A 26386-nucleotide genomic window follows, 5' to 3' on the forward strand; every position below is an offset into this window, starting at 1 on the left:
GAGGAGGAGGAGGAGGAGAGGAGCGAAGGACAGCTGGGTGGAGTGGTCAAACTGTGCTGCTGAATATGCTGCTGGCATCGATGATTCACAGCAGTTCACCAGGCTCTGTGAATCAGCCTGCCCCGAGCAGGATCTGCTCCCAGCTTCCTCTCCTCACACGGCTCCTCCTCCTCTTCTTCATCCACAGCTTGTCGTGTTTTTGTCTTAAATGCTGCAAAATGAGGCACAGATTTGTGGTGGAGTGTCGGAGGAGTTTCTGAACAGGCTGGCTGATACAGCCGGAGCCTGGTGCCAGAAGTCTCATCATTTGTAGAGAGACCGACCCACAGTGTTACACACACACACACTCACACACTCTGTGTCACACATGATGTTAGGAGGTGATCTGGGACTCCTCAGGGCCTGCTGCCCCTTCCTCACAGATCACAGAGGGTCCCTCCTCTCCCTCTAACAGTAGAAATACCCTGACAGGCTGCTGGAGGTGGGAGTGTGGGAGTGTTGCGCTCACACTGTGTGTGTTCCTGCAGACAAAAGCTTTAAACCTACACCCGCTGATGCTGCTTAGATACACGGAGAACTTTCAGGGCATTACCAGGGGACCAAAAGGTTGAGTGAGATAACGAGAGTAATGGCAGGGAGCTCTGAATGGGTCATTGTTTCTGCTGATGTCATCGCCTGGTGGGTCATTAACTCGCCACGGCTGCTCTGACATTTCTCTGCCTGCAGCCTTTCATTGTTCAGGTGGGCTGAAGACGTAAAACGAAAGACTGCAGAGGAAGCGGCCGTCGCTCCTGGAGAAGTGAAACCACAAATACTGGTCACACGTTTAAGGAGAGACGTTCATGTGCATGTGGTTCAAGTCATTTCAAACAGAAGAGCTGCAGGAGCCGAGCCAGTAGGAAGCGTCAGGTGGACCAACATATCCCAGTACTTAAGGCCGTGGGATTATTTTACAGTAGAACAACAAATGGCTGCAGACTGTTTAACTGTGAGTGCTAACTACAGGTTGCTAGGCGACAGGAACAGGAGGTAAACAAGCTGTCTTGTTTAGTCGGAGCAGGTCAGGTCCTTCAGAGCTGACTGCATTTATTCACAGGACCACAGGGGGGCGCACAGTCACGTAATCCCTGGTGGTTTCTGTTGCCCTAAAAGTTCAGCCTCAGCTGTCACCGTGCATCCAGGAGAGGATGCACAAAATATAACAATAACTGACAAAAGTCCCACTTTCTCTGGCCTTTATGAAACATGCCACAACAAGTTAGACACTCCCAGCCCGCCATGATTCACTGCTCATCCTCTTTGTTTTCAGACATTACCCGAAAACGTCGTTCACCATCGTGGCCGACACGCCAGAGAACCTGAGACTGAGACAGCAGAGCGAGCTACAGAGCCAGGTAAACACACACACACAGGTGCATGAAGGCCGTCTTTACAGCAGCCATACACATGATGCATTTGTGTCCGGCTCCGAAACAACAACGCTGGACACAAACACGCGTCACATGACAAACAACATGTCCCCTTCTGCAGACTGCTGAGTGGACATCTGTCCCTTTGTGCTGCAGTCTGCTGGGCTGACACACACACACAGGATGAGGACATATGGCACAGAATGAAGCTGCTTTCCTCTCTCGGGTCCTGTGTGTCAGTGAATCAGTGACTCGGCTCGCCTGCAGCGGGCAGAGCTGTCAGGATGCACCTGAGCGTCTTCCTTCATGTGAGGCAGGAAGCTGCTTTAAAGCACGTCAGGCAGACAGGTGCTGCTTCATCCACCTGTCAAATAAACAAGCAGATACACTCAGTCACCATGACGGAGCCTCTGCTCCGCTGACAGGAAGGATTATCTGAGTCTTGTAGTTGAAGTGGGTAAACAGGGCGCTCTGTGCAGGAGGACTGACAGGGCTGATTCCAGTCCCGCCTCCCGGCCTGACAGGTGGGGTAGGCTTCAGGCCCTCTCTGATGGTTGGTTGTATTCGTCCTGCTTTACGCACTGGTCATATTTATTAGACCATGTTTACAGAGTGTTCTTGGGAAACCTCCTCATCACAGTCTGATCTGAGTCAGTCTGATATAAAGGACTTTATAATTCATCGCTCTGTGCAGCTTCCCTTGAGAGTCACTGGATTCACCTCATTGTGAGTTAAAGCATGAATTCCTGCAGCAGGAAACACGGATGATAAAGTGACAGTTAACTTCTGATGTGAATGTAAATACAGGAGGAATGACATCATCGCACAGTCACATGACCCTGTCACATCCACTCTGCTGTACATCTAGGTCAACATATGGGGGTTTCCCACTGTGTGTGTGTCTGTATGGACACTCATGGTCATAGTCAGCGTCCTGGAGGAGCACATGAAAGCATCGGTGTTGATGTGAAGAGACTACATGTGACCTCCAGGAGGTCTGAGTCACACACGTGCAGGGGTTAAATAAAGACAGTTGCTGGTGGATTTGTCACAGTAAAACTCTTCTTACTTTAACAGAAGGATCCACATGTTAAAGGGGACGAAGCTTTAGAGCATCTGGTGTCATTTAGTTTGTGATGGCAGGGAGAGCGAGGAGCCGCCATCAGCCGATGTGGACTGTTAACATCAATGTTTATAATCTGGCTTGCTGTGATTGGCGGATGGATAGGCAGTCGGTCACCCAGGAGGGGCTTGGACCCGAGCCTTTGCTCCTGGCCCTGTCAGCTCCTCGGGGGGGAATTCAGAGGCCTTCCCAGGCCAACCAAAAGACAGAGTCTCTCCTCCATGTCCTGGGCCCCCGCTTGATGGGACAACACCTTACCAGGAAGGCGTGCAGGGGACCCGAGCCCGAGTACCTCAGCTGGCTCCTCCTAATGTCTTGGGATTCCCCCAGTAGAGCAGAAAAAAGTGTCCAGGCAGACGGAAGTCTGGCCGTCTCTGCTTAGACTGCTGAAGGTGGATGGATGGATGACTGACTGATGTCTTCATACTAATCTGAGCCAGAACAGAGACAGACAAAAACCAACAGAGCTGAGGAGGAGAAAAAGCCACTGACAGCCAATAACATCTGGACTTTTAACTGCACCCTATTCGTCTGCTGGCTGTTTCAGAGTAAACATTTGAAAACACATCATCATTTCCAAGAGTTTAAATCAAGGCAACTGGACTCAAGGATTGTTTTTTGAAGAAGCCACTTGGGGGAGTTGCGAAACGTCTTCAAAAAACAGTCCTTGAGTCCAGTTGCCTCGATTTAAACTCTTGGAAATGACTCTGACCTGGATGAATGAGAGCATCCACAGATATAAAACACATCATCACATCACATCACATCTCCTGAACTGGACACCAGACAGTTCTTTCTTCACTGAATGTATCTGCTGTCTAGCATTGGTGCCACCTGTCCCTGGTGTGTGAGTGAGAGAGAGAGAGAGAGTTTAGCTCATTAGTTTGTCATATTAGCTCAGCAGGGAGCCTCAGGCTGATGAATTGGGATTTAATCTGCTTTGTATTGAGAACAGGGACAATCACACAGACACACACACACCCTTGCTGTGTGAGTTATGTTATGTAAGTCTGTTTGGTGGGCTAATGGGCTGTTATTGATGACTGATAGACACCAGCAGGATGACATTATGTTTGAAGGTTGAGCTGAAGTGCGGCGGGCCGCCCCCCCTGCTGCTCTGGTCAGCGGTGATGCAGCGAAGATTTGGAGCTTTTTGTCAGAGTTTACAGATGTATGGTCAGGAGGACCACACACCTGGCTGGGACTTGATTGATCATATGTTTGCATTTTACAGCCTCTACAAATCAGTGATTCAGACAGAAATCAGCTGCAGATCAGACAGATACATGTGACTCCATCATGGCTTCCTGCTTTATTGTTAAATAATACACTGCAGCGAGCAGACGTGATGCATTCAAGCACCATCGTAAAGTCTGACGGTTCTTACAGTGTTCTCTGTGCCGGTGAACAGGGTTGTTTCTGCTGAGCTTTTAAAGCAGAATCACTTTCAAACAGCTGGTTTGGGACACACAGACTCACTCACTGTACAATGAGGAAGTAACCATTGATCAGTCTAAACTGTGGGGCTTGAAATAGCCCTTTCAGGTGATTGGATGTAATGTGTGTGGGACCCGGTGAAAGCCAGAAATAAAAGCCTCTCTGGTTTTCACACCCCGAACGTCACTGCTCTCACTGTACGTGGAGCAATTACAGTACATTTAAAGTTCTCCTCATGCTGTGTGAAGCTGATTGTGAATCTGAGCGCTGTAATTATTTCCACTGTGTGGGCACATTCACAGCTGAAATCCACCGTCAGGTATGATTATACAGCAGCACAGCGTAGCTGCTTCACCCGCCTGTTACTCAGTTCAGAAGTTGTGTTACGCCGGCAGCTTCTCTTTGTGATGTAGCTGCAGTGCATTCTGGTCCTTCTTCTCCTCCCGTGGGTGCATTGTTCTTTCTTTTCCGCCTCCACATGTAAACACCTTCTCTGCTTCTTTGAGGCTGAATGTTGTGATGGAGCTTCTGCTTCACTCCTGCAGGTGAAGTACAAGAAGGACTTTGAGGAGAGTAAAGGCCGAGGCTTCAGCATCGTGTCCGACACTCCAGAGATGCAGAGACTCAGAAAGACTCAGGAGCAGATCAGTAACGTATGTGCACACACACACACACACACACACACACACACACACACACACACACACACCACATCTGTGTCGGAGTGTGTGAGGTGAAGCATGAATGTGAGGGTGCACTTTGGTCAGCGAGCACTAACACACACACACACACACACGATGGAGTCACCTGGTGCTGATGACATCACGGGCTGTTTGAAGAGGAGCTTCTTCTTCTACTTCTCAGAAGTGTAAGTACGTTTTCAGGTTGTTTGAACTGTCCTGCTTCTGTTAAAGAGTTGTTGTGATGTGATGTGATGTGTGCATACAGATGTTCTACACGTGTCCCGATGACCCGGGGAACCCAGCGAATGATGCCAAGGTAGTGTGTGCCCTCCTCTCTCTGGTCATCGTCTCCTTTCTCCGTCTGTCTCGGTCCAGACTTCTCTCAGACTCCACTTCACGTGTTAGTTCTGGTCCTCAGCTCATAGCAGGAGGCTGGGTTGTGTCGGCTGGTTAGCACCAGCCTTAGCCTGGAATGGCTCAGGTCTGCTGGAACCAACAGCTGGTTCAGGTGAGGTGACGAGTGTTCACCCACTCCGCCTCAGGAGGGCGCAGCGGTGCGTAGACACTGTTGTTCTTCTGGTGCAGACTCGTCTTCCTTGTGTTTGTTTGCATTTTTATTTCATTCTGAAACTCTTGTGGGACAAATTAGATTTTGATGGGCCGTGGAATGAATCTGTTCAGCAGGAGATTAAATAAATTGAAAAGAGTTTGTCTGGATAGAACGGTAACTTAAAGGAGACACACGTCCCCTGTGTTGTTGTGCGTTGTGTTGTCGTCCCCTCTGTTTACCTGACCCAGCGATCATCGTCCTGTGTGTTTACACTCCACCAGCTCTCTCTCCTCATTTGCTCGGCTTTAATGAACAGACACACACATCGCCTCCTCGCTCTGGAATGGGTTGACATTCAGCAGCCCACACAGTTTGATTTTATTACTCAGCTCTTTTCAAGGTTGACCTGGTGGTGTTATTAAGAGGAGGAGGAAGAGGAGGAAGATTGGAGAAGGTTGAAGAGGAGAGAGAGTAGAAGGAGGAATTTGTGCAGGCTATGATGTCAGCTGGTGGTTTCCTGATGTGTATTGACCTTTATCTGCTGGGCTTTTATTTGCATGTTGAATGACTGATGGAACAGTGATGCAGGGAGAATTGAATTGTCGGCTGTCTGTCCTTGAATCAAAATGGACACTAATGGTTGCTGCTGTTGCGTCAGTAGATAAATGGACAAAGTTGTTTTTATTGTGCATATAGTTAAAAAGATAGAATGTACTGTGGTTCAGACCTCCAAATTGATCCTAAGGAGGGGACTGTGCAAAAAAAAGAACATCGGCCTTCCTGCAGTTGTCCTCAGTCTCAGGTATGTCCATGAAGACATGGTGACATCACCGTTGAACGGTCTTTCTACAGAAGAGCCCAGAAGACAACCCCCATTCTGCAAAGCCTGTTACAGTCATCACACAGGAGACTATTGACATGATCTAATAACACAGGGGCACATCTGCATGGAGCTGCAGGTCTCCACAATCTGCTGTCAGCTGAATGTGGGTCAGCTGAAGGCCAGATTCAGAGACAGTCTGTCTTCTCTGTGTTGGACCCTGAGAGAGTTCTGCAGCAGTTTGTAGCCACAGATGAGCCGTTGGTCCAAACAGCCACAGTGGAGACACACAGCAGGAAGATCAACCAGATCTAGACCACAAGTCCACCATCGTCCAGCACCTGTCCAGCCCAGAGGTCCTCACCTGTAAGGAATCAGGTTCAAAGCAGCGTCTCTGTCAGATGTGCTCATGTCGTCATCATGTGAAAGTATTATCGTACAAGCTAATTAGAAAAGTCTGACTTTCACAGGCCTCCTGTAAAAAGGCTCTGATCTCAGAGGCATTATGTGGATTGGGATTCATCTGTATTTCAGTGGAGTCTGCGGAGCAGCGAGGCTGGTTCACATCAGGACGACATCACATGCGTTTCTACCAGGAAGAGCTTTGTGTTTCAGAATTCATTAACAGGCTCTGAGAGGCAGCACTCCTGGTCAGTGAGGCAAAAACAGAAACCTCTTCTCCCAAATTAGCTCCAAGAGGAGACAGATTTCTATTCCCCGGAGTGTGTTGTTTACTGTGATGCTGGCTGATGAGGTGCAGCCAGGACTCAGCTGTTTTTCAGGCCACTAAACTGACGATGTGTTTAAAGACCTGATTAATTATTTCTCCCCTGAGTCTCTCTGTGGTTTTTCCTCTGAGCGTCTGCAGAGTGAGCTGTGAGCAGTGAAAAACATGCGCCGGCCTCCGACGGCAGCGTCAACAGTGCATCTGCCTGCCCACATTATCATATAATGTGATAGTTGTCATGGTAACTGATGCATTTGTAGGTTAGGTTTTATGTATCGAGGTAAGAAAGTCTTCCCGAGATATTAGAAAGTGAATCTAGAAGGCCGGGATAGAGCTTCAGCACCGTTCACAGGGCTGCACCCAACTTTACTTACAGTCTGTGCTGTAAACATGCTGGTTTAATGAGGATTGACTCACTTTTGGACTTAGCCATCCAGTGGCCACTTGGGGAACTGCAGTTTTTGGTAGCGCTGGGGTGGGTTCATGTGGTTTGACTTGTCTCATCATGTTGAAACTTCAGAGTGTTCTTAGCCAGCCGGAACCCCCGAGGCTGAGATGATGTGTCAGAAGCTGCAGTTCCTCCTATGGCCTCTAGGGGCTAGATCCATATAGACCTACATTTTAATATTACACCCTTGTTTTAATGGTATTTAGACTTGTTTCATCCATATTTATTTGCCTCGAGGTGGCCAGATCAGTCAGTGCATATAGTCCTGGTACATTTCTAACAACACTTGACTCACACACACACACACACACTCACACACTCACACACTCACACACATACTGTACCCAGAACTGGCCCTGTGATTGAGATGAAGGTCAGGGCAGTGATAAGGTCTTGAGTGGAGGGCTAAATGTAGACGTTAAAGGTGATAAGAGGTTACCCAGTGAAGACATTTCGTCCATCAGAGCAGACGGTCAGAGAGCGGGCGAGGTCGCTCAGCCACTGACAGCTTTACTTTGTGAGATAAAGGTAAAACCTGAACCTGAGAAGGGTGAGGACAGGTGTCAGACACCTAAAAGCTTACATCCAAGAAGCCTCGAGGTGGAGGATTGATCAGCACAGTGAGGGAAAAATCTGACCCAAACAGAGGAATCCAAATGGAAAACCAGGACGCGGAGAGAAAACCACAGAAAGAAGGTGAGTGCAGAGCTGAAGATTCGAAGCAGGAGAACCCGGAGAAACCAGAGAGGGGGACTCCGACTTACATAATCTGAAAACAACTCGATGGTGGCGGAGCAGGCTGACAGGTGACCTTGGTGGCCGTGACTGTGAAGAAGCTGTGAGCCGGCTGACTAATGGCGGCCGTGACAAAGTGGACACAAGAAGATTTTCTGTAACCATGTGACCTCAGAAATTAGCCTGTTTGTTCCTGGTCCGACTTTATCGCAAATGTCTGCCACTGTTCAGTGTTAACGCTGCCTGGCCGCATCTGATTGGCTGAAAGCTCTCAGGTGGATTTTAAACCAGACCAACAGATTATTTCAAAACTGTTCAGCAAAATAAAAAACATTTAAGGTGAAGACAGGTTTGGGTCTGACCAATCAGAGTCCAGTCAGGAAGTGCTGTCAGTTCTGTGTCTATTGCTTCATGAAGACTTTTCTGCTTTGATCGGTTTGTTTCAATCAAAGTGACTTTATGCTCATATTGTCCTCACAGTCCTCTACACACATGCTAGCTGCTACATGCTAGCTGCTACATGCTAGCTTTTGACAAAGGTTGTTTCCTCTGCGAACTGATTGGTTGAAGTTGACAGGGGTTCTTGAATGGATGTCTGACTTTTGTCCTGCATGAGACATATTTCAGAGAAAAACCAGGCGAGGTTTGTCTGATGGACGACTCCACCATGGGTCTGTAGCTGTCCTGCACCTCTCCACTGTGTCCTGTGTCGCTTTGTTTCCATCGTTCTTTCAGTTGACTTTCTAACAGCCTTTGTTGTCCTGTTTGTTTCACTGCTTTGACACGTGATGTGTCCTTTTACCTCAGAGGTGAACAGCATGGAGGAAGAGGAGGCTCCAGCTCCAGGTCCAGAGACAGAATGGATTGTGACAGGAGACGGAAGGAAGGACGAGTCTTTCCAGGAGATGACTGTGACATCTGAGGAGACCACAAATGTTAACAGGACAGATGAAGAGGAGGAGGAGGAGGCTGAAAGCAACAAAGTAACGGAGGAAGATGATGAAGAGATGGAGGAAGGAGATAGTGAGAGTGAGGAGACTACAGCAAAGCGGTTGCTGGGTCAGTGGGAGTCTGAGGTGAGACGTTTGAATCCAACATTAATTATCAGAGAGCATCTAAACCTGAGGAGAGGTTAGAACCAGGTAGTTTCAGCAGGTGATCTTCATCTAACGTCACAAACACGCAGAGGCTGGTAGGAGACCTCATAATAAAATATTTCCCTGCTGAACACTCAGCGTTCCCAAACCGAAGCTGTTCTTTGAAGCTGAAATCTGCTGAGAGGCAGGAAGCCTTGGCTCAGCCCTGACTGTGCGTCTCTCTGTTGACCTTGGCGCAGGGTGTCGCCTGGCACCGCAGGTTTTTTCTAAGAGCTTAGAGGGGATTAGTGAAACAAATGAAAATGTGCCATTATTAGCCTTTGATAGTGAGATTCTGTGGACTGGATCGGGCCTGTTAAAGAGAGGGGAGAGATTAACGGGGCATGAATGAGGGAAGGCTCCTCTCTCAGGTCTCAGTATTATTAGCTGGGTCAGATTCTTCATGCTGTCCTGTGATTAGTCTGAGGAGCAACAGAATGAGAAGCATGTGGTGTGAGGATCCTCCTTTAGGTTTGTTTGCATTTAAACGTTTAGAACAGCAGCACAGCTTTGTGCTTACATCTGTCTGCATAACACCTTCACTGTCGTCTAACTCTGAATGTTGTGTGTTTTCAGGCCTCCTCTGATGTGAAGCCCCCTCTACCCGACCCGGCCTTTAACAGGAGGTGCAGCCTGCTCGTCAGCGAGGTGAGTTCACCAAAGATACACTTTACAGTAATGCAGCAGCACAGGTCAGGTGACGCCTTCCTGCTGACCTCCTGAAGGGGCCATGTGACACATACAGGAAGTAGCTGTCCTCTTTATTACATGTCTTTAGTTTAAGATTTGAATTCACAGTGGTGCTTTGAGATGAACGCACACAGAGATGAGGCTGTCGTAGCATGTTAGCATGCTAACATTCAGCAAGTCAAAAAGACTTCAGACTCCGTGGCGATCCTTCCACTAATGCTTGAGATTAAACCGCAGAAGTCTGGCACGGGTGGACCAATCAGGGCCTGGCTGCTAGTTAGGCTAAACCCATGATGGAAAACCGAGACAACGAATAAAACCTGCTGCAGCTTTGATAAAACTGCTTCTGGATGTGAAACATGTTTGTCAGAAATGTGCCATCCTGTTTTTCCCGATCTCGAGTCGTTGCCGTTGGTAACAGCCCTTCAAAGATGCAGCTTTGGCTCTTTATTCAGAAGGAGAAAGCGCTTCTGCTGCAGCTCTTGGAGCAGATCTGCGGCAGTGAAACGCTGAATGAGGGTGAGTGTTTCTGTCGGATGTGGGAGGGTGAGATATTGATTCCCTGGAGTGAGTCAAACTTGGCAGCTCGGCTGTTTGCAACAGCAAACATGACTCATCAGCTACAGTGGAGGCAAGTCAACCTACTTTATGAAATCATCTTCACTTTCTGCCTCCAGCTGCTGTCGCCCTGCCGCCTGGCCTCACATCTGAGGAAACGTGATCACAGAATTCTCTTCATCACTTTAGTCACCGTCCTAAAATGTTCCATTGAAGCTCGACGACGATGCTGTTACCATGGAGATATTTTAAAGTGATGCTGAGTAGGAAACCACCTTCACTATGCATACACTTGTATTGTATAAAGTGCTTGTGATGACACAGAGCGTGACCTCACACTGTCGCCGGTCTGTAGAAAGTATTTGGTCCCAGCATTAACCCCGCGCTGGTTCCTGCTCACAGACGGGCAGCGACAGCTTGTCATCTGTGGATTAATTCCATTTTTCTCCCGAGTCTGTACAGAAAATCTGCCAGTCTGTCGTTTGGCCAAACGTCCAATCAGAAGCAGCCAAATCATGCGGCTCATGTTTAAAATAAAGTTTGTCCAGTACACGACTTCATCAGTACACCACACACACAGGACAAAGAAGGCTAGTCCCTCCGTCTGCTGTTAACTTGGTCGAAGCAAGCATGCTAACCAGCTAGCCACGAACCATTCCTCTCATGTAAGACCACCAAAGGGTGTAGGCCCTACACGTCCTTTAACCAGGAATGTGGAGCACTTCCTGTCATATTTATGTGAGCTATGTAATCCCGTGCTGGGTGTTCAGTGGATGTGCTCATGAAAACAGAGTTTTTAATGAGAATACCCTCCAGTGGTATAATGGAGGTTTTGGATGTAAAGTAACAGATACACAAAAACATCTTAATTTATGCTGCCTGACGGGACGAAGGAGGAAAACAACACACAGCATCCCTCCTGGGATGTGCAGCAGAAGTTCAGCTCACATGTGATATTAGTCACACACACACACACACACACACACACTGATGTCTGCGCCTTCCTGCAGGTCAAGTATAAGGAGGACTTTGAGAAGATGAAGGGTCAGAGTCTGTTTGTGCCCGGAGCTGAACTCATCCACGCCAAGAACATCAGCGCTGTGATTTCTGAGGTCAGAGCACACTCCGCTCTACTCATGAGAGCTGTCATTCACCCTCTCATCGACCCACCGTCTGACTCTCTGACTCTTTCAGTCCAAGTACAAAGAGGAGGGGAAGAAGGAGGCGGCGGTTTCTCTGTACTCCATCCTGCCGGAGACTCCGGAGACGCAGCGCGCCAGAGAGGCTTCAGAGCTGCAGAGTGAGGTACTCAATCAGCACCACCACATGTGATTCACACAGGAAACATTGAAACAAACCATGAAGACTTTATTTTGTTTTTCAGGTTAAATACAAAGGAAACATAAAGACAGAGATCTCCTCGTCTCTTTATTCTCTGCTGCCAGAAACCACAGAGACCCAGTTTGTCAAAGAGCTGACTGAGATACTGAGCGAGGTCAGATGGGTGGATGGATGGATGGATGGATGATGGATGGATGGATGGATGATGGATGGTTGGAGGGATGGATGGATGGATGGATGATGGATGGATGGTTGGAGGGATGGATGGATGGATGGATGATAGATGGATGGGTGGATTGATGGATGGATGGATGGATGGGTGGATGGATGGATGGATGGATGGATGGATGGATGGATGGATGGATGATAGCTGGATGGATGGATGGATGGATTGATGGGGAAGGGATGGATGGATGGATGGATGATAGCTGGATGGATGATAGCTGGATGGATGGATGGATGATAGATGGATGGGTGGATGGATGGATGGATGATAGATGGATGGGTGGATGGATGGATGGGTGGATGGACTGATGGGTGGATGATGGGTGGATGATGGGTGGGTGGTGAGGGGATGAATGATGCACATGTCAATAACAACAAGTGTCTGATGAATGGATGAATGTTCCTCAGAACAAATACAAAGAGGAGGGAAGGAAGGAGCTGAGCAGCAGTCTGTACTCTCAGCTTCCTGAAACCGCCGAGATGCAGCTGGCCCGGACGGTGCACGAGTTTCAGAGCGAGGTACTCATAGATATTTCAACAGGTTTCATCAGCACAGTGCGCGCACACACACACAGAGTTTAATGCAGCAGATGATCTGATTCCTGTTTCAGAAAAAGTACAAAGAAGACGGAAAGAGGAAGGCCTCCATCTCCCTGTACTCCCAGCTCCCAGACACTCCAGAGATACAGCATGCTCTGGAGGTGTCACAGCTGCAGAGTGAGGTACACACACACACACACACACACACACACACACACAGTGGGTCAGTACTGTTCCATGAAGTCCTGCCTCTCCCTCAGGTGAATTATCGGCCGAAGGTGCTGGTTAAAGGCGCTCCGTCCTCTCTGTACTCCCAGCTGCCCGACACCTCAGAGATCCAGTTTGCCAGAGAGATGACTGAGATGCAGAGTGAGGTACGACACTTCAGACACACTGACCTGTAGACAGGAAACAGCTGCTGACAGCCTGCTGTGTGCTCCTCTCTCAGAGTAAATACAAAGAGGGCGGCAGGAGGAGCCTCTCCCAGAGCTTCTACTCTCAGCTCCCAGAGACAGCAGAGACTCAGTTCGCTAAAAGTGTGGCTGAGCTGCAGAGCGAGGTGAGAGCACCGCCTCACTTGGAGGAACTCCTTCATTTCACAACTGGTTAAAAACACGTCTCTGTTTTCAGATGCGGTACAAAGAGTCGGGTAAGAAAGGCATCAGCTCCAGCCTGTACTCCCTCCTCCCAGAGACCTTAGAGACGGCTCACGCCAAGGAGGTCTCAGAGCTGCTCAGTGAGGTACGGTGACATCATCAAACCACACACATGGAGGTCGAAGGTCACAACAAACACAAAGTGCTGATTCTGATCATTCCAGGTGAAGTATAAAGAGGACGGAAAGAAGGAGCTGAACATCAACCTGTACTCTCTGCTGCCTGAGACCATCCACACACAGCACGCTAAAGAGGTGTCCAACCTGCAGAGTGAGGTACTCCTGCTGTTTGTCATTCATAACAAAACCCAAAGATTCACTGTTTCTGGGTTATTTGTTAAACTGTGTCAGTCGTTCAGTCTGCCTCCATCTCCTGCAGGTGAAGTATAAGGAGGGTCTGAAGCAGAAGATCCAGAGCAGTTTGTACCATCAGCTGCCAGAGACCACCGAGACACAGCTGGCCAAACAGCTGTCCGAGCTGCAGAGTGAGGTACAGCACACACACACACACATGGTGCATTCAAAGACCGTTGTGAAGTTGAGAGACGATGAAGTGATTTAATCTCTGGATATATTTGTTTATTTGATGCGTCAGCCTGAGTGTTTCTTCTGACGTCTGCAGGTGAAATATAAAGAAGCTGGGAAGAAGGAGGTGAACACCTGCCTGTACTCTCTGCTGCCTGAAACTCTGGAGACCCAGCACGCCAAGGAGACCGCAGAGCTGCTCAGTGAGGTCAGAGCCGCTCCACTTCCTGTGTTAATCTGTGTGTGTTCGTCGAGCTGCAGCTGGTAAACATGCCCGCTGTTCGTTTCTCTGTGTTTAATCTGAGCAGGTTAAATACAAGGAGAGCGGGAAGAAGGACCTGTCCAGCTCTCTGTACTCCACTCTGCCTGATACGTCAGAAACCAGCTTCGCCAGAGAGATGACGGACCTGCAGAGCGAGGTACCAGCCTGGAAGAGAGTCATGTGACTCTTTCTTCATTGGGTCGTGATGGATATCATACCGTGTCCTCCACTCCACTGGTGTCCATACATTTACATAACACACCTGAACCTCGCCTGGAGGACGTGTAGCTGGTCAGCGTCTCTTCACATGAACAGTTTTAAAAAGCTTTAGCACTGTTGGCTAATGAAAACCAGTGAGAGCTGCAGACCACAAAATGCTTGTAAAGCTGAGGCAGCATGTTTCTGATTTAAGACTAAAGCAGGTGGAGAAATGGAGGCTCGAGCTCCCGCTGCAGCGTTGTCAGCTCGTGGTTTTGGTCGTCACGCTTCTGATTACCTGCAGAAAAAGCATTGAGAAGGCGACCTGAGCTGCAGCCTTTCAGTTACACTTTACAGGCTGCACTAATGAGGCTGTCAGGGTCGATCAGTGAGGACACCGATATGTGTTCATCCAACACGACCCAGGTCTGGTCAATGTTACTGTGTTATTCATTCATCTTCATGTTTCTGTCTCACAGAGTAAATACAAAGAGAGCAGCAGGAAGAGCCTCTCTCAGAGCATCTACAGTCAGCTGCCACAGACCGCTGACATGCAGTTCGCTAAAAATGTGGCTGAGCTGCAGAGCGAGGTGAGGGATGAGACCACAGCCAGAGTGTCTCTGCTGTCTCTGCTGTCTCTGCTGTCCTGGTGTCTCTGCTGTCTCTACTGTCTCTGCTGTCCTGTTGTCTCTGCTGTCTCTGCTGTCCTGGTGTCTCTGCTGTCTCTGCTGTCCTGCTGTCCGTCTTTCATCTTGATAACTCCTGTGGTTTGGTCTCAGATGAAGTACAAACAGGGAAAGAAGGAGGTGAGCAGCTCTCTGTACTCCACGCTGCCCGAGACGCTGGAGACGCTGCACGCCAAGGAGGCGTCTGAGCTGCAGAGCGAGGTGAGCACACCTCACAGTGACTTCATCATGACATCACACAGAGACACACACAGTAAAGATGGTGTGAGGTGCAGTAAGAAGAGTTCAAAATGTTTCTGCATCGTTGTGGGGTTTTAGTTGAGCTTTGAGTGAATAATGTTATTAAAAGTGTGTGTTCAACACAAACCTGTGCTGCTGTCTGTGCTGCTGTCTGTGCTGCTGTCTGTGCTGCTGTCTGTGCTGCTGTCTCTCCAGCTGAAGTACAGGTCAGCCCTGAAGAAAGGACTTTCCTCCAGTTTCTTCCACCAGCTGCCCGAGACCTTAGAAACCGCTCACGCCAAAGAAGTGTCCGAGCTGCTCAGTGAGGTAAGAGACACTACTGCACACACACACACACACACACACACAGACACACTGAGTGTCTGTTTCTTCTCCAGGTGAAGTATAAAGAGGACGGAAAGAAGGAGCTGAACATCAACCTGTACTCTCTGCTGCCTGAGACCATCCACACACAGCACGCTAAAGAGGTGTCCAACCTGCAGAGTGAGGTACTCCTGCTGTTTGTCATTCATAAGAAAACCCAAAGATTCACTGTTTCTGGGTTATTTGTTAAACTGTGTCAGTCGTTCAGTCTGCCTCCATCTCCTGCAGGTGAAGTATAAGGAGGGTCTGAAGCAGAAGATCCAGAGCAGTTTGTACCATCAGCTGCCAGAGACCACCGAGACACAGCTGGCCAAACAGCTGTCCGAGCTGCAGAGTGAGGTACAGCACACACACACACACACACACACACTCACACTCTGGGTGCTGACCTCTGTTTCAGTTTATTTGCAGAAACGTCATCCAGCTCTGTGTTCATTCACATTTCAGACCAAGTACAAGGAGGCCGGTAAGAAGGAGGCGCAGAGCTGCCTGTACTCCCTGCTGCCTCACACCATGGAGACGCAGCACGCTAAAGAAGCTGCAGAGCTGCTCAGTGAGGTGACGAGCTGTGGACACATCTCTGCATGGTGGACACTGGTCTCCATGTTGGAAGGAAAGAGACCTGAAACTGAAGGTTTTCACTGCTTTGATGACAGGTTAGATACAAGGAGAGCGGGAGGAAGGACCTGTCCAGCTCTCTGTACTCCACTCTGCCCGATACGTCAGAAACCACCTTCGCCAGAGACATGACGGACCTGCAGAGCGAGGTACCAGCCTGGACGAGCTGCAGCCTTTCAGTTACACTTTACAGGCTGCACTAATGAGGCTGTCGGGGTCGATCAGTGAGGACACTGATATGTGTTCATCCAACACGACCCAGGTCTGGTCAATGTTACTGTGTGTGATTCATTCATCTTCATGTTTCTGTCTCACAGAGTAAATACAAAGAGAGCAGCAGGAAGAGCCTCTCTCAGAGCATCTACAGTCAGCTGCCACAGACCGCTGACATGCAGTTCGCTAAAAATGTGGCTGAGCTGCAGAGCGAGGTGAGGAATGAGACCACAGCCAGAGTGTCTCTGCTGTCCTGCTGTCTCTGCTGTCCTGCTGTCTCTGCTGTCCTGGTGTCTCTGCTGTCTCTGCTGTCCTGGTGTCTCTGCTGTCTCTGCTGTCTCTGCTGTGTCTGCTGTCTCTGCTGTCCTGGTGTCTCTGCTGTCTCTGCTGTCCTGCTGTCTCTGCTGTCTCTGCTGTCCTGCTGTCTCTGCTGTCTCTGCTGTCCTGGTGTCTCTGCTGTCTCTGCTGTCCTGCTGTCCGTCTTTCATCTTGATAACTCCTGTGGTTTTTTCTCAGATGAAGTACAAACAGGGAAAGAAGGAGGTGAGCAGCTCTCTGTACTCCACGCTGCCCGAGACGCTGGAGACGCTGCACGCCAAGGAGGCGTCTGAGCTGCAGAGCGAGGTGAGCACACCTCACAGTGACTTCATCATGACATCACACAGAGACACACACAGTAAAGATGGTGTGAGGTGCAGTAAGAAGAGTTCAAAGTGTTTCTGCATCTTTTTGGCGCTTTAGTTGAGCTTTGAGTGAATAATGTTGTTGAAAGTGTGTGTTCAGCCCAAACCTGTGTAGCTGACTGTCTGTGCTGCTGTCTGTCTGTGCTGCTGTCTGTCTGTGCTGCTGTGCGTGCTGCTGTCTGTGCTGCTGTCTGTGCTGCTGTCTGTCTGTGCTGCTGTGCGTGCTGCTGTCCGTGCTGCTGTCTGTCTGCGCTGCTGTCTGTGCTGCTGTCCGTGCTGCTGTCTGTCTGTGCTGCTGTCTGTCTGTGCTGCTGTGCGTGCTGCTGTCTGTCTGTGCTGCTGTCTGTGCTGCTGTCCGTGCTGCTGTCTGTCTGTGCTGCTGTCTGTGCTGCTGTCTGTCTGTGCTGCTGTGCGTGCTGCTGTCTGTCTGTGCTGCTGTCCGTGCTGCTGTCTGTCTGTGCTGCTGTCTGTGCTGCTGTCTGTCTGTGCTGCTGTCTGTGCTGCTGTCCGTGCTGCTGTCTGTCTGTGCTGCTGTCTGTGCTGCTGTCTGTCTGTGTTGCTGTGCGTGCTGCTGTCTGTGCTGCTGTCTGTGCTGCTGTCCGTGCTGCTGTCTGTCTGTGCTGCTGTCTGTGCTGCTGTCTGTCTGTGCTGCTGTCTGTGCTGCTGTCTGTGCTGCTGTCTGTCTGTGCTGCTGTCTGTGCTGCTGTCTGTCTGTGCTGCTGTTTGTGCTGCTGTCTGTGCTGCTGTCCGCGCTGCTGTCTGTGCTGCTGTCTGTCTGTGCTGCTGTCTGTGCTGCTGTCCGTGCTGCTGTCTGTTTGTGCTGCTGTCTGTGCTGCTGTGCGTGCTGCTGTCTGTGCTGCTGTCTGTCTGTGCTGCGGTCTGTGCATGCTGCTGTCCGTGCTGCTGTCTGTCTGCGCTGCTGTCCGTGCTGCTGTCTGTCTGTGCTGTTGTCTGTGCTGCTGTCTGTCTGTGCTGCTGTGCGTGCTGCTGTCTGTCTGTGCTGCTGTCTGTGCTGCTGTCCGTGCTGCTGTCTGTCTGTCTGTGCTGCTGTCCGTGCTGCTGTCTGTCTGTGCTGCTGTCTGTGCTGCTGTCTGTGCTGCTGTCTGTCTGTGCTGCTGTCCGTGCTGCTGTCTGTGCTGCTGTCTCTCCAGCTGAAGTACAGGTCAGCCCTGAAGAAAGGACTTTCCTCCAGTTTCTTCCACCAGCTGCCCGAGACCTTAGAGACCGCTCACGCCAAAGAAGTGTCCGAGCTGCTCAGTGAGGTAAGAGACACTACTGCACACACACACACACACTCACACAGACACACACACACTGAGTGTCTGTTTCTTCTCCAGGTGAAGTATAAAGAGGACGGAAAGAAGGAGCTGAACATCAACCTGTACTCTCTGCTGCCTGAGACCATCCACACACAGCACGCTAAAGAGGTGTCCAACCTGCAGAGTGAGGTACTCCTGCTGTTTGTCATTCATAACAAAACCCAAAGATTCACTGTTTCTGGGTTATTTGTTAAACTGTGTCAGTCGTTCAGTCTGCCTCCATCTCCTGCAGGTGAAGTATAAGGAGGGTCTGAAGCAGAAGATCCAGAGCAGTTTGTACCATCAGCTGCCAGAGACCACCGAGACACAGCTGGCCAAACAGCTGTCCGAGCTGCAGAGTGAGGTACAGCACACACACACACACACACACACACACACTCTGGGTGCTGACCTCTGTTTCAGTTTATTTGCAGAAACGTCATCCAGCTCTGTGTTCATTCACATTTCAGACCAAGTACAAGGAGGCCGGTAAGAAGGAGGCGCAGAGCTGCCTGTACTCCCTGCTGCCTCACACCATGGAGACGCAGCACGCTAAAGAAGCTGCAGAGCTGCTCAGTGAGGTGACGAGCTGTGGACACATCTCTGCATGGTGGACACTGGTCTCCATGTTGGAAGGAAAAAGACCTGAAACTGAAGGTTTTCACGGCTTTGATGACAGGTTAGATACAAGGAGAGCGGGAGGAAGGACCTGTCCAGCTCTCTGTACTCCACTCTGCCCGATACGTCAGAAACCAGCTTCGCCAGAGACATGACGGACCTGCAGAGCGAGGTGAATCCACACTTGCAGCAGAGCTCACACACCTGGACTCTCTTTAGCACCTATGAACAGCTGTCAGAGTTTATGTCACAAATATTTGCATCCTTTTGTCTCTTTTTACTTCTACATGTGTGAGTTTGATCACATTAACGTCAGCGTCTGAGGGCACTGATCAGCACTCGGTCTCCAGCATGCAGACGTTCCCTGGCTGATGGCTCCTCTGAGCCGCGGTGATTGATCATAATTAATAACTACACCCTTTATCCAATGCCGTCTGATGTTTCTATCTTCGCTGGCTGATTAGCATCAGAAATAGGATCAAAGCAGCGCCGCCGGCTGGAGAGCGGTCCCTCATCTGATCTGCAGCCATGCCGGGGAACTGATTTGGATCAGGTTTATGAATGTTTTGTGCGTCCGTCTCTTCTAGATCAAGTACAAGGAGGGCGGCAGGAGGAGCCTGTGTCAGAGCTTCTACTCTCAGCTGCCGGAAACCGCAGACACTCAGTTTGCTAAAACAGTGTCTGAGCTGCAGAGCGAGGTGAGGGAGCAGGTCTGAGTGCACCCAACCAGTAAAACAGTGTCTTCATGTTGTTCTGTTCTGTGTTCAGATGAAGTACAAAGAAGCAGGAAAGAAAGGAGCCTCGAGCTCCCTGTACTCGACTCTGCCCGAGACTCTGGACACGCAGCACGCTAAAGAGGCGTCGCAGCTGCAGAGCCAGGTAACAGCAGGGACACCAGGGTACAGTCACCACGGTCACACACAGAGCAGCAACAGCAGGTTCACAGTGTCTGGTTCTGATAAACACGGATTTGTCCCTGAGAGTCTAGATTTGTTTACAGACTACTGTCCCTGTTTGTGTCTCCATCCCTGTGTCTGATGTGTGTAAACGTGTCCTCTAATTTGAACCTGACTGATCTGCTCCAGCTGAAGTACAAGCAGAGCTCAGACGGCTCCAGCCTGTACCACCTGATGCCTGAAACCCTGGACACCCAGTTTGTCAGGCAGCAGACGGAGCTGCTCAGTGAGGTACGGCTTCACCTCCACCAGCTGCAGGGTGAACCCTCCTCCACCTCTGTCCTCATCCCTCTGCCTGTGTTTTAAGGTCAAATACAAAGAAGACGGTAAGAAGGAGATGAGTGTGAACCTGTACTCCCTGCTGCCCGACACCCCCGACGCTCAGCATGCCAAGGAGCTGGCAGAGATGCAGAGTGAGGTGGGACCGCGTCTGAATGCATGAGCTCAGAACTCCTAAAGTCCTCCACAAGACGTCCTGTTCCTGATCTGATCTGAGTTCTCATGGTTTCCTTCAGGCTAAATACAAAGAGGCTGCGAAGAAGCAGGCGTCCACGTCTCTGTACCACCGACTCCCTGAAACCCTGCAGACGCAGCAGGCGAGGGAGGCGTCGCTGCTGCAGAGTCAGGTACACACAGATGATGATAAGTTCTGGTATCAGTTCTGATCGAACCAGTTTAAAGTGCAGTTTATATGAAAACAACAAACTTTGTTTATGTCCCCTCTGTGTCTGCAGGTCTTGTATAAAGAGGCTGTTAAGAAGCAGCTGCCGTGTCCTGTTTACCATCAGCTGCCCGACACTCTGGAGACCCAGCTCGCCCGAGAGCTCAGCAACCTGCAGAGCCAGGTAAGACCGGCGCCCTCAGACCGGAGCGGAGCTCTGTGGTGATGCACTGCGGAGTGGGCCGCTGGCTTCATGATGGACCAGCTTCCTGTGATGAGATGATTTCTGTCTCTGACTGCAGAACAAATACAAGGAGGACGGCCTGAGGAGCCTGTCTCACAGCGTGTACTCACAGCTGCCAGAAACCGCTGAGACTCTGTTTGCCAAAAGTGTCTCTGAGCTGCAGAGCGAGGTGAGACTGAGAGGACGGGAAGGAAGGAGGGAGCCACTCTGATTGTAGTCCTGCATCAAACATTGGAATTTTTGTATTTTCAGGCAAAGTATAAGAAGTCAGGGCGGCAGGAGGCCGGCAGCTGTTTGTACTCTGTGATGCCAGAGACTCTGGAAACTCAACACGCCAAGCTGGCCTCTCAGATACAGAGCCAGGTGGGGGCGCACACAGAGAGAGACACACAGATACACACACAGACAGACAGACACACACACACATAGACAGAGACACACACACACACACACACACACACAGACACACACAGAGACACACACAGACAGACACACACACACAGACACACAGAAGTCTTTAGAAGTGTAAGGACCCCCGTCCTGTCGTCCCTGCAGGTCAAGTACAAAGAGGACGTGCAGAAGGAGCTGCCGTCCACGTTGTTCTCCAGCCTTCCTCAAACCCTCCAGACCGAGCTGGCCAAAGAGGTGACGGAGCTCCAGAGTCAGGTGACCCAAACACTCACAGCACAGTCCAGTCAGAGAAGGAGACAGAGTCTGTCCTCCACCTGCTGGAAGTCTCTGAGCAGGAGGAGTTCAGTAAACATGTTCAAACTCGACTGTAAGAATCATTGGACCTTCGTAACACTGTCTGTCTTTCTGTCTGTCCTTCTGTTTGTCTGTCTGCCTGTCTGTCTGTCCTTCTGTCTGTCTGTCTGCCTGTCTGTCTGTCCTTCTGTCTCTCTGTCTGTCTGCCTGCCTGCCTGTCTCTCTGTCTGTCTCTCTGTCTGCCTGTATGTCTGTCTGTCTGTCTGTCTGCCTGTCTGTCCATCCTTCTGTCTCTCTCTCTGTCTGTCTGCCTGTCCTTCTGTCTCTCTGTCTGTCTGTCATGTGTTGCAGGTGAAATATAAGCAGGGCTGTAAGAAGGAGACGTCCTCGTCCCTCTATCACCTCCTGCCTGAGACCGCCGAGACACATTTTGCCAAACAGATGTCGGAGATCCAGAGCGAGGTTCTTCCTCTCTGATTCTTCCTCTCATGTCTCTCGGTGTCTTTCTGTCTGCTCACAGATCGTTTTGTTGTTTTAAGGTGAAGTACAAGCAGGACAGAGAGGAGCTGCCACACACTCTGCACTCACTGCTGCCCGAAACTCTGGAGACACAGTTCGTTAAAGAGATGGCTGAGACACACAGCGAGGTGAGGACACAGCAGGTTTTTATGTGATCGTGGTCGCTGTTTATTCAGCGTCCTTGTTTCATTCACATCAGTCTGTGTCGGAACATGTTCCTACAGCCAGTCGAAGCACAGGCTGAGGAACATTTCAGCATGTCTGCAGCAGGAGGAGGGAGACACACCGTGTGGTCAGTCAGGTCATGAAGCTGGAACCTCATTGGCTGACAGCTGATAAATCTGCCTGCTGATGTCACTGAGTGGTCACTGCCTATAGGCTGCAGAGCTGATAACAGTGGTCAGCAAAGATGAGAGTTTAAAAACAGACTGTGCTGATTGTAAGTGTGTGTGTGTGTCAGGTGAAGTATAAGCAGGCAGCGAAGCAGCAGGCGGCGGCGTCTCTTTACTCCAAACTGCCCGAAACTCTGGAGACCAAACACGCCAAAGAAGCGACGGAGCTGCAGAGCGAGGTGAGGCGCCGCGTCGCTGTGTGTTTCTGCCCTTCATCTTGTAAAGATTGATTTTTCACCACTCACTGCGTGGTGAGTTCTAGATGAAGTGATCAGAGGTCAAAGGTCACGCTCGCTTCTAATGAAACAGGACGCGTCTCTTCTCTTTTTCTCGATGAAACACGACCACATGAGCCTCGTCCAGCGCCGTGCGGGTGCATCCTCACCTTTGCTTTCTCTGTACAGAAAAAGTACTCGGACGCGGGGAGGAAGGAGATGACGTCGTCTCTGTACGCTCAGCTCCCCGAAACAGCAGAGACACAGTTTGCCCGAGAGATGACAGAAATGCAGAGCGAGGTACAGAAAGCAGTGAAATGTGTTTTTCCGGAAACGTTGCTTCAGGGTTTGGATGTTTTTGCTGTAGCACGGAGGGCAGCGTGTGGTTTTAACGTGTTTCTTGTCTTCTGATGTGTAGAACAGATATAAGGAAAGTGGGAAGAGGAGTCAGACGGTCAGTGTTTACTCTCAGCTCCCACAGACCAACGAAACCCAGTTCGCTAAGGCTGTATCTGACATACAGAGCGAGGTACGGTTAAATAAACTGTGACAGAAGTTGTTCCCTCTGACTTAAACGTGACGTCTGATGGAATCTGTTTCCTTTTCAGACCAAATACAAAGAGGCCGGTAAAAAGGGCGTGGCCAGCTGTCTGTACTCAAAGCTGCCTGAAACTCTGGACACACAGCACGCTAAAGAGGTCTCACAGCTGCAGAGTCAGGTATGTTACCACTTTCTGATGGTACCTGAAGGCACCATGTGTGGCAGACAATAGCAACAGACTCAAAATTCAAGCTGGCTACAATGAAAATCCATCTCCTGATGGAGGGTGTGTTTGAGGACTTCATGCTCCCAGAAAGCTCAGAGTTGTGTGTGTTGTTGTAGGTGAAGTACAGAGAGGACAGTAAGAAGGAGGCGAGCGGCTCTCTGTATCATCAGCTGCCTGTCACCACGGAGACGCAGCTGGCTAAAGAGCTGAGAGACGTCTACAGCGAGGTGAGGGACACACGGACTTTAAATGTGTTATACGTGTGCCTGTGCGGAGTGAGCATGCTCAGTTTGGTCACATGTGTTTTGTCTTAGGTTAAATACAAAGAAGAGGGTAAGAAGCAGATCAGCAGGAACCTGTACTCACTGCTCCCTGAGACGGCAGAGACGCATTTCGCCAAGCAGATGTCAGAGATACAGAGCGAGGTGAGGACCCTGAACGCATCACACAGGGGGCTCTCTGTTTATATTTGGATTTAATGAATAAGTACGACATTTTCTTGTTTTGTTGTTTTAAGGTGAAGTACAAGCAGGACAAAGAGGAGCTGCCACACACTCTGCACTCACTGCTGCCCGAAACTCTGGAGACACAGTTTGTCAAAGAGATGGCTGAGACACACAGCGAGGTGAGGACACAGCATGAACACACTCTGTGTCAGTCCGTCAGAGGATCTCCACTTCTCAGTTCTACAAGTTAAAAATCCTCTAAAAAATATTGTGTAAAAACACAAAGTCCCGCCCTCCTCAGCAACCAGCAGGAAGCCATGATGGAGTCACATGACCAACATTCAGAGAGTCTCTGTCTGACCTGCATTTGTCTGTGACTCAGAGCGATGTAAAGGACCCACAGACGGGTTCCCAGAGGTTTTAGAGACACACAGGCTCAGGACAATGTGTGTCTTTCAGTGTAGGGACAAACAGAGGTGTGTGTGTGTGTGTGTGTGTTCCCTCTCACACACTCCAGCACGTAAACAGCACAGATAAACAGCCTGCTGCTGTCTATTCTGGTGCTGTTATCAGACACACACCCACTGCAGGGCTGCAGGAGACTTCCCCCTGCCTGCCTGTCTGTCTGCCTGTCTGTCTGTCTGCCTGTCTGTCTGTCTGTCTGTCTACCTGTCTGTCTGTCTGTCTGCCTGCCTGTCTGTCTGTTTACCTGTCTGTCTGCCTGTCTGTCTGCCTGTCTGTCTGTTTACCTGTCTGTCTGCCTGTCTGTCTGCCTGTCTGTCTGTTTACCTGTCTGTCTGCCTGTCTGTCTGCCTGTCTGTCTGTTTACCTGTCTGTCTGTCTGTCTGTCTGTCTGTTTACCTGTCTGTCTGTCTGTCTGTCTACCTGCCTGCCTGCCTGTCTGTCTGTCTGTCTGTCTGTCAGTCTGTCTGTCTACCTGTCTGTGTGTCTGTCTGTCTGCCTGTCTGTCTGTCTACCTGTCTGTCTGTCTGTCTGTCTGTCTACCTGTCTGTCTGTCTGTCTGTCTGTCTGTCTGTCTGTCTGTCTACCTGTCTGTGTGTCTGCCTGTCTGTCTGTCTACCTGTCTGTCTGTCTGTCTGTCTGTCTGTCTGTCTGTCTACCTGTCTGTGTGTCTGTCTGTCTGCCTGCCTGTCTGTCTGACTGTCTGTCTGTCTGTCTGTCTGTCTGTCTACCTGTCTGTCTGTCTGTCTGTCTGTCTGTCTGTCTGTCTGCCTGCCTGTCTGTCTGACTGTCTGTCTGCCTGTCTGTCTGTCTGTCTGTCTGTGTGTCTGTCTGTCTGCCTGCCTGTCTGTCTGACTGACTCTTTCCCCTGCAGGTCAGGTACAGGGAGGCGGGGAGGAGGGAGGCCAGCAGCTCGCTGTACCACGGCCTGCCGGAGACTCTGGAGACGCAGCGTGTGAAGGAGGTCACTGAGCTGCAGAGCCAGGTGCACACATCTGTGATCCACACTACAGGACGAGCATCCGGTTCAGGGTCATGTGACTAACCTCCTCACACAGCGTGCAACATGCAGCTAAATGACTCAGTCAGAATCTAACTGGTGTTTGATGAAGTATATTTTATTCATGATTATTTAGGAATAAATGAGCCGGCGACATTTTGTGTGTAATTGTTGTTTAATATTTTCCTTCAGAATAAGTACAAGCAGAGCGGGAAGCAGACCATGGCATCGAGTCTGTACGCTCAGCTGCCGCAGACGGCCGAGACGCAGCTCGCCGCCAAGATGTCTGACCTGCAGAGCGAGGTGAACACACACACACACACACACACACATACACACACAAGGGACAGAGTGAGGAGTGTCCCAGCTGTCTGTCTGTCTGTCTGTCTGTGCAGAGTAAGTACAGAGAGGACGGGATGAGGAGCCTCTGTCAGAGCTTCTACTCACAGCTGCCAGAAACTGCTGAGACTCAGTTAGCTAAAAGCGTCTCTGAGCTGCAGAGCGAGGTGAGAGTTTCCTGAAATGAACGCCAGGAGCAGAGAGGGAACAGCAGCTAACACATGTTCGTGACTTCAGGCCAAATACAGGGAGGCGAGCAGGAAGGAGGCGAGCAGCTGTCTGTACCATCGGCTGCCCGAGACTCTGGAGACGCAGCACGCCAAGGAGGCCACGGAGCTGCAGAGTCAGGTACAGACACACACGTGCTCATGTTTGATTAGAGTGTGTGATGGGACCACGTCTGACAGATGATGTGTCATCTCTACGAACATTTGTCTGTCTGTTTCTGACAACATATTCTCACTCTTCAGGTGAAGTATAAGGAGGGGAGGAAGGAGCTGAGCAGCTGCCTGTACTCCCTGCTGCCCGACACAGAGCAGGTGAAGCTGGCTAAGGCTGCCATGGAGCTGCAGAGCGAGGTGGGTGGAGCAGCAACCACAAACAGGAGCTCACAGTCATGTGCTTATCGTGTGTGTGTGTGTGTGTGTCTGTGTCTGTGTCTGTGTGTGTGTGTTCCAGAACAAATACAAGCAGAAAGGCCGACAGGAGATCAGCAGCACCGTGTTCCACCAGATGCCCGAGACCAAAGAGATGGAGTTTGTGAAGCAGATCTCAGAGCTGCAGAGCGAGGTGACACGCAGCATCCTGCACACACACAGACACACACACACACAGTCAGTTTTATTCAGCTGATAGCTGTAAATGTGTGTGTGTGTGTTTATTCTTCCAGGCGAAGTACA

At 50.2% G+C, this 26386-nt stretch overlaps 2 protein-coding genes across 3 annotated transcripts in view; one reads left to right on the plus strand and one right to left on the minus strand.

Moving 5' to 3' along the window:
* Nucleotides 1-26386, minus strand: part of LOC114452823 (NLR family CARD domain-containing protein 3-like) — a 1046161-nt gene that overhangs the window by 426794 nt on the left and 592981 nt on the right. The gene's annotated exons all lie outside the window — the stretch shown is intronic.
* Nucleotides 1-26386, plus strand: part of LOC114452871 (LIM zinc-binding domain-containing Nebulette-like) — a 46777-nt gene that overhangs the window by 9741 nt on the left and 10650 nt on the right. Inside the window, exons 3-4 of the mRNA XM_028432393.1 lie at nt 1310-1394; nt 4515-4622. Of these exons, the coding sequence (XP_028288194.1) occupies nt 1310-1394; nt 4515-4622 (193 nt within the window). The remainder of the gene's footprint in view (nt 1-1309; nt 1395-4514; nt 4623-26386) is intronic.

This window comes from Parambassis ranga, chromosome 20, assembly GCF_900634625.1.
Source record: "Parambassis ranga chromosome 20, fParRan2.1, whole genome shotgun sequence".
NCBI classification, from domain to species: domain Eukaryota; kingdom Metazoa; phylum Chordata; class Actinopteri; family Ambassidae; genus Parambassis; species Parambassis ranga.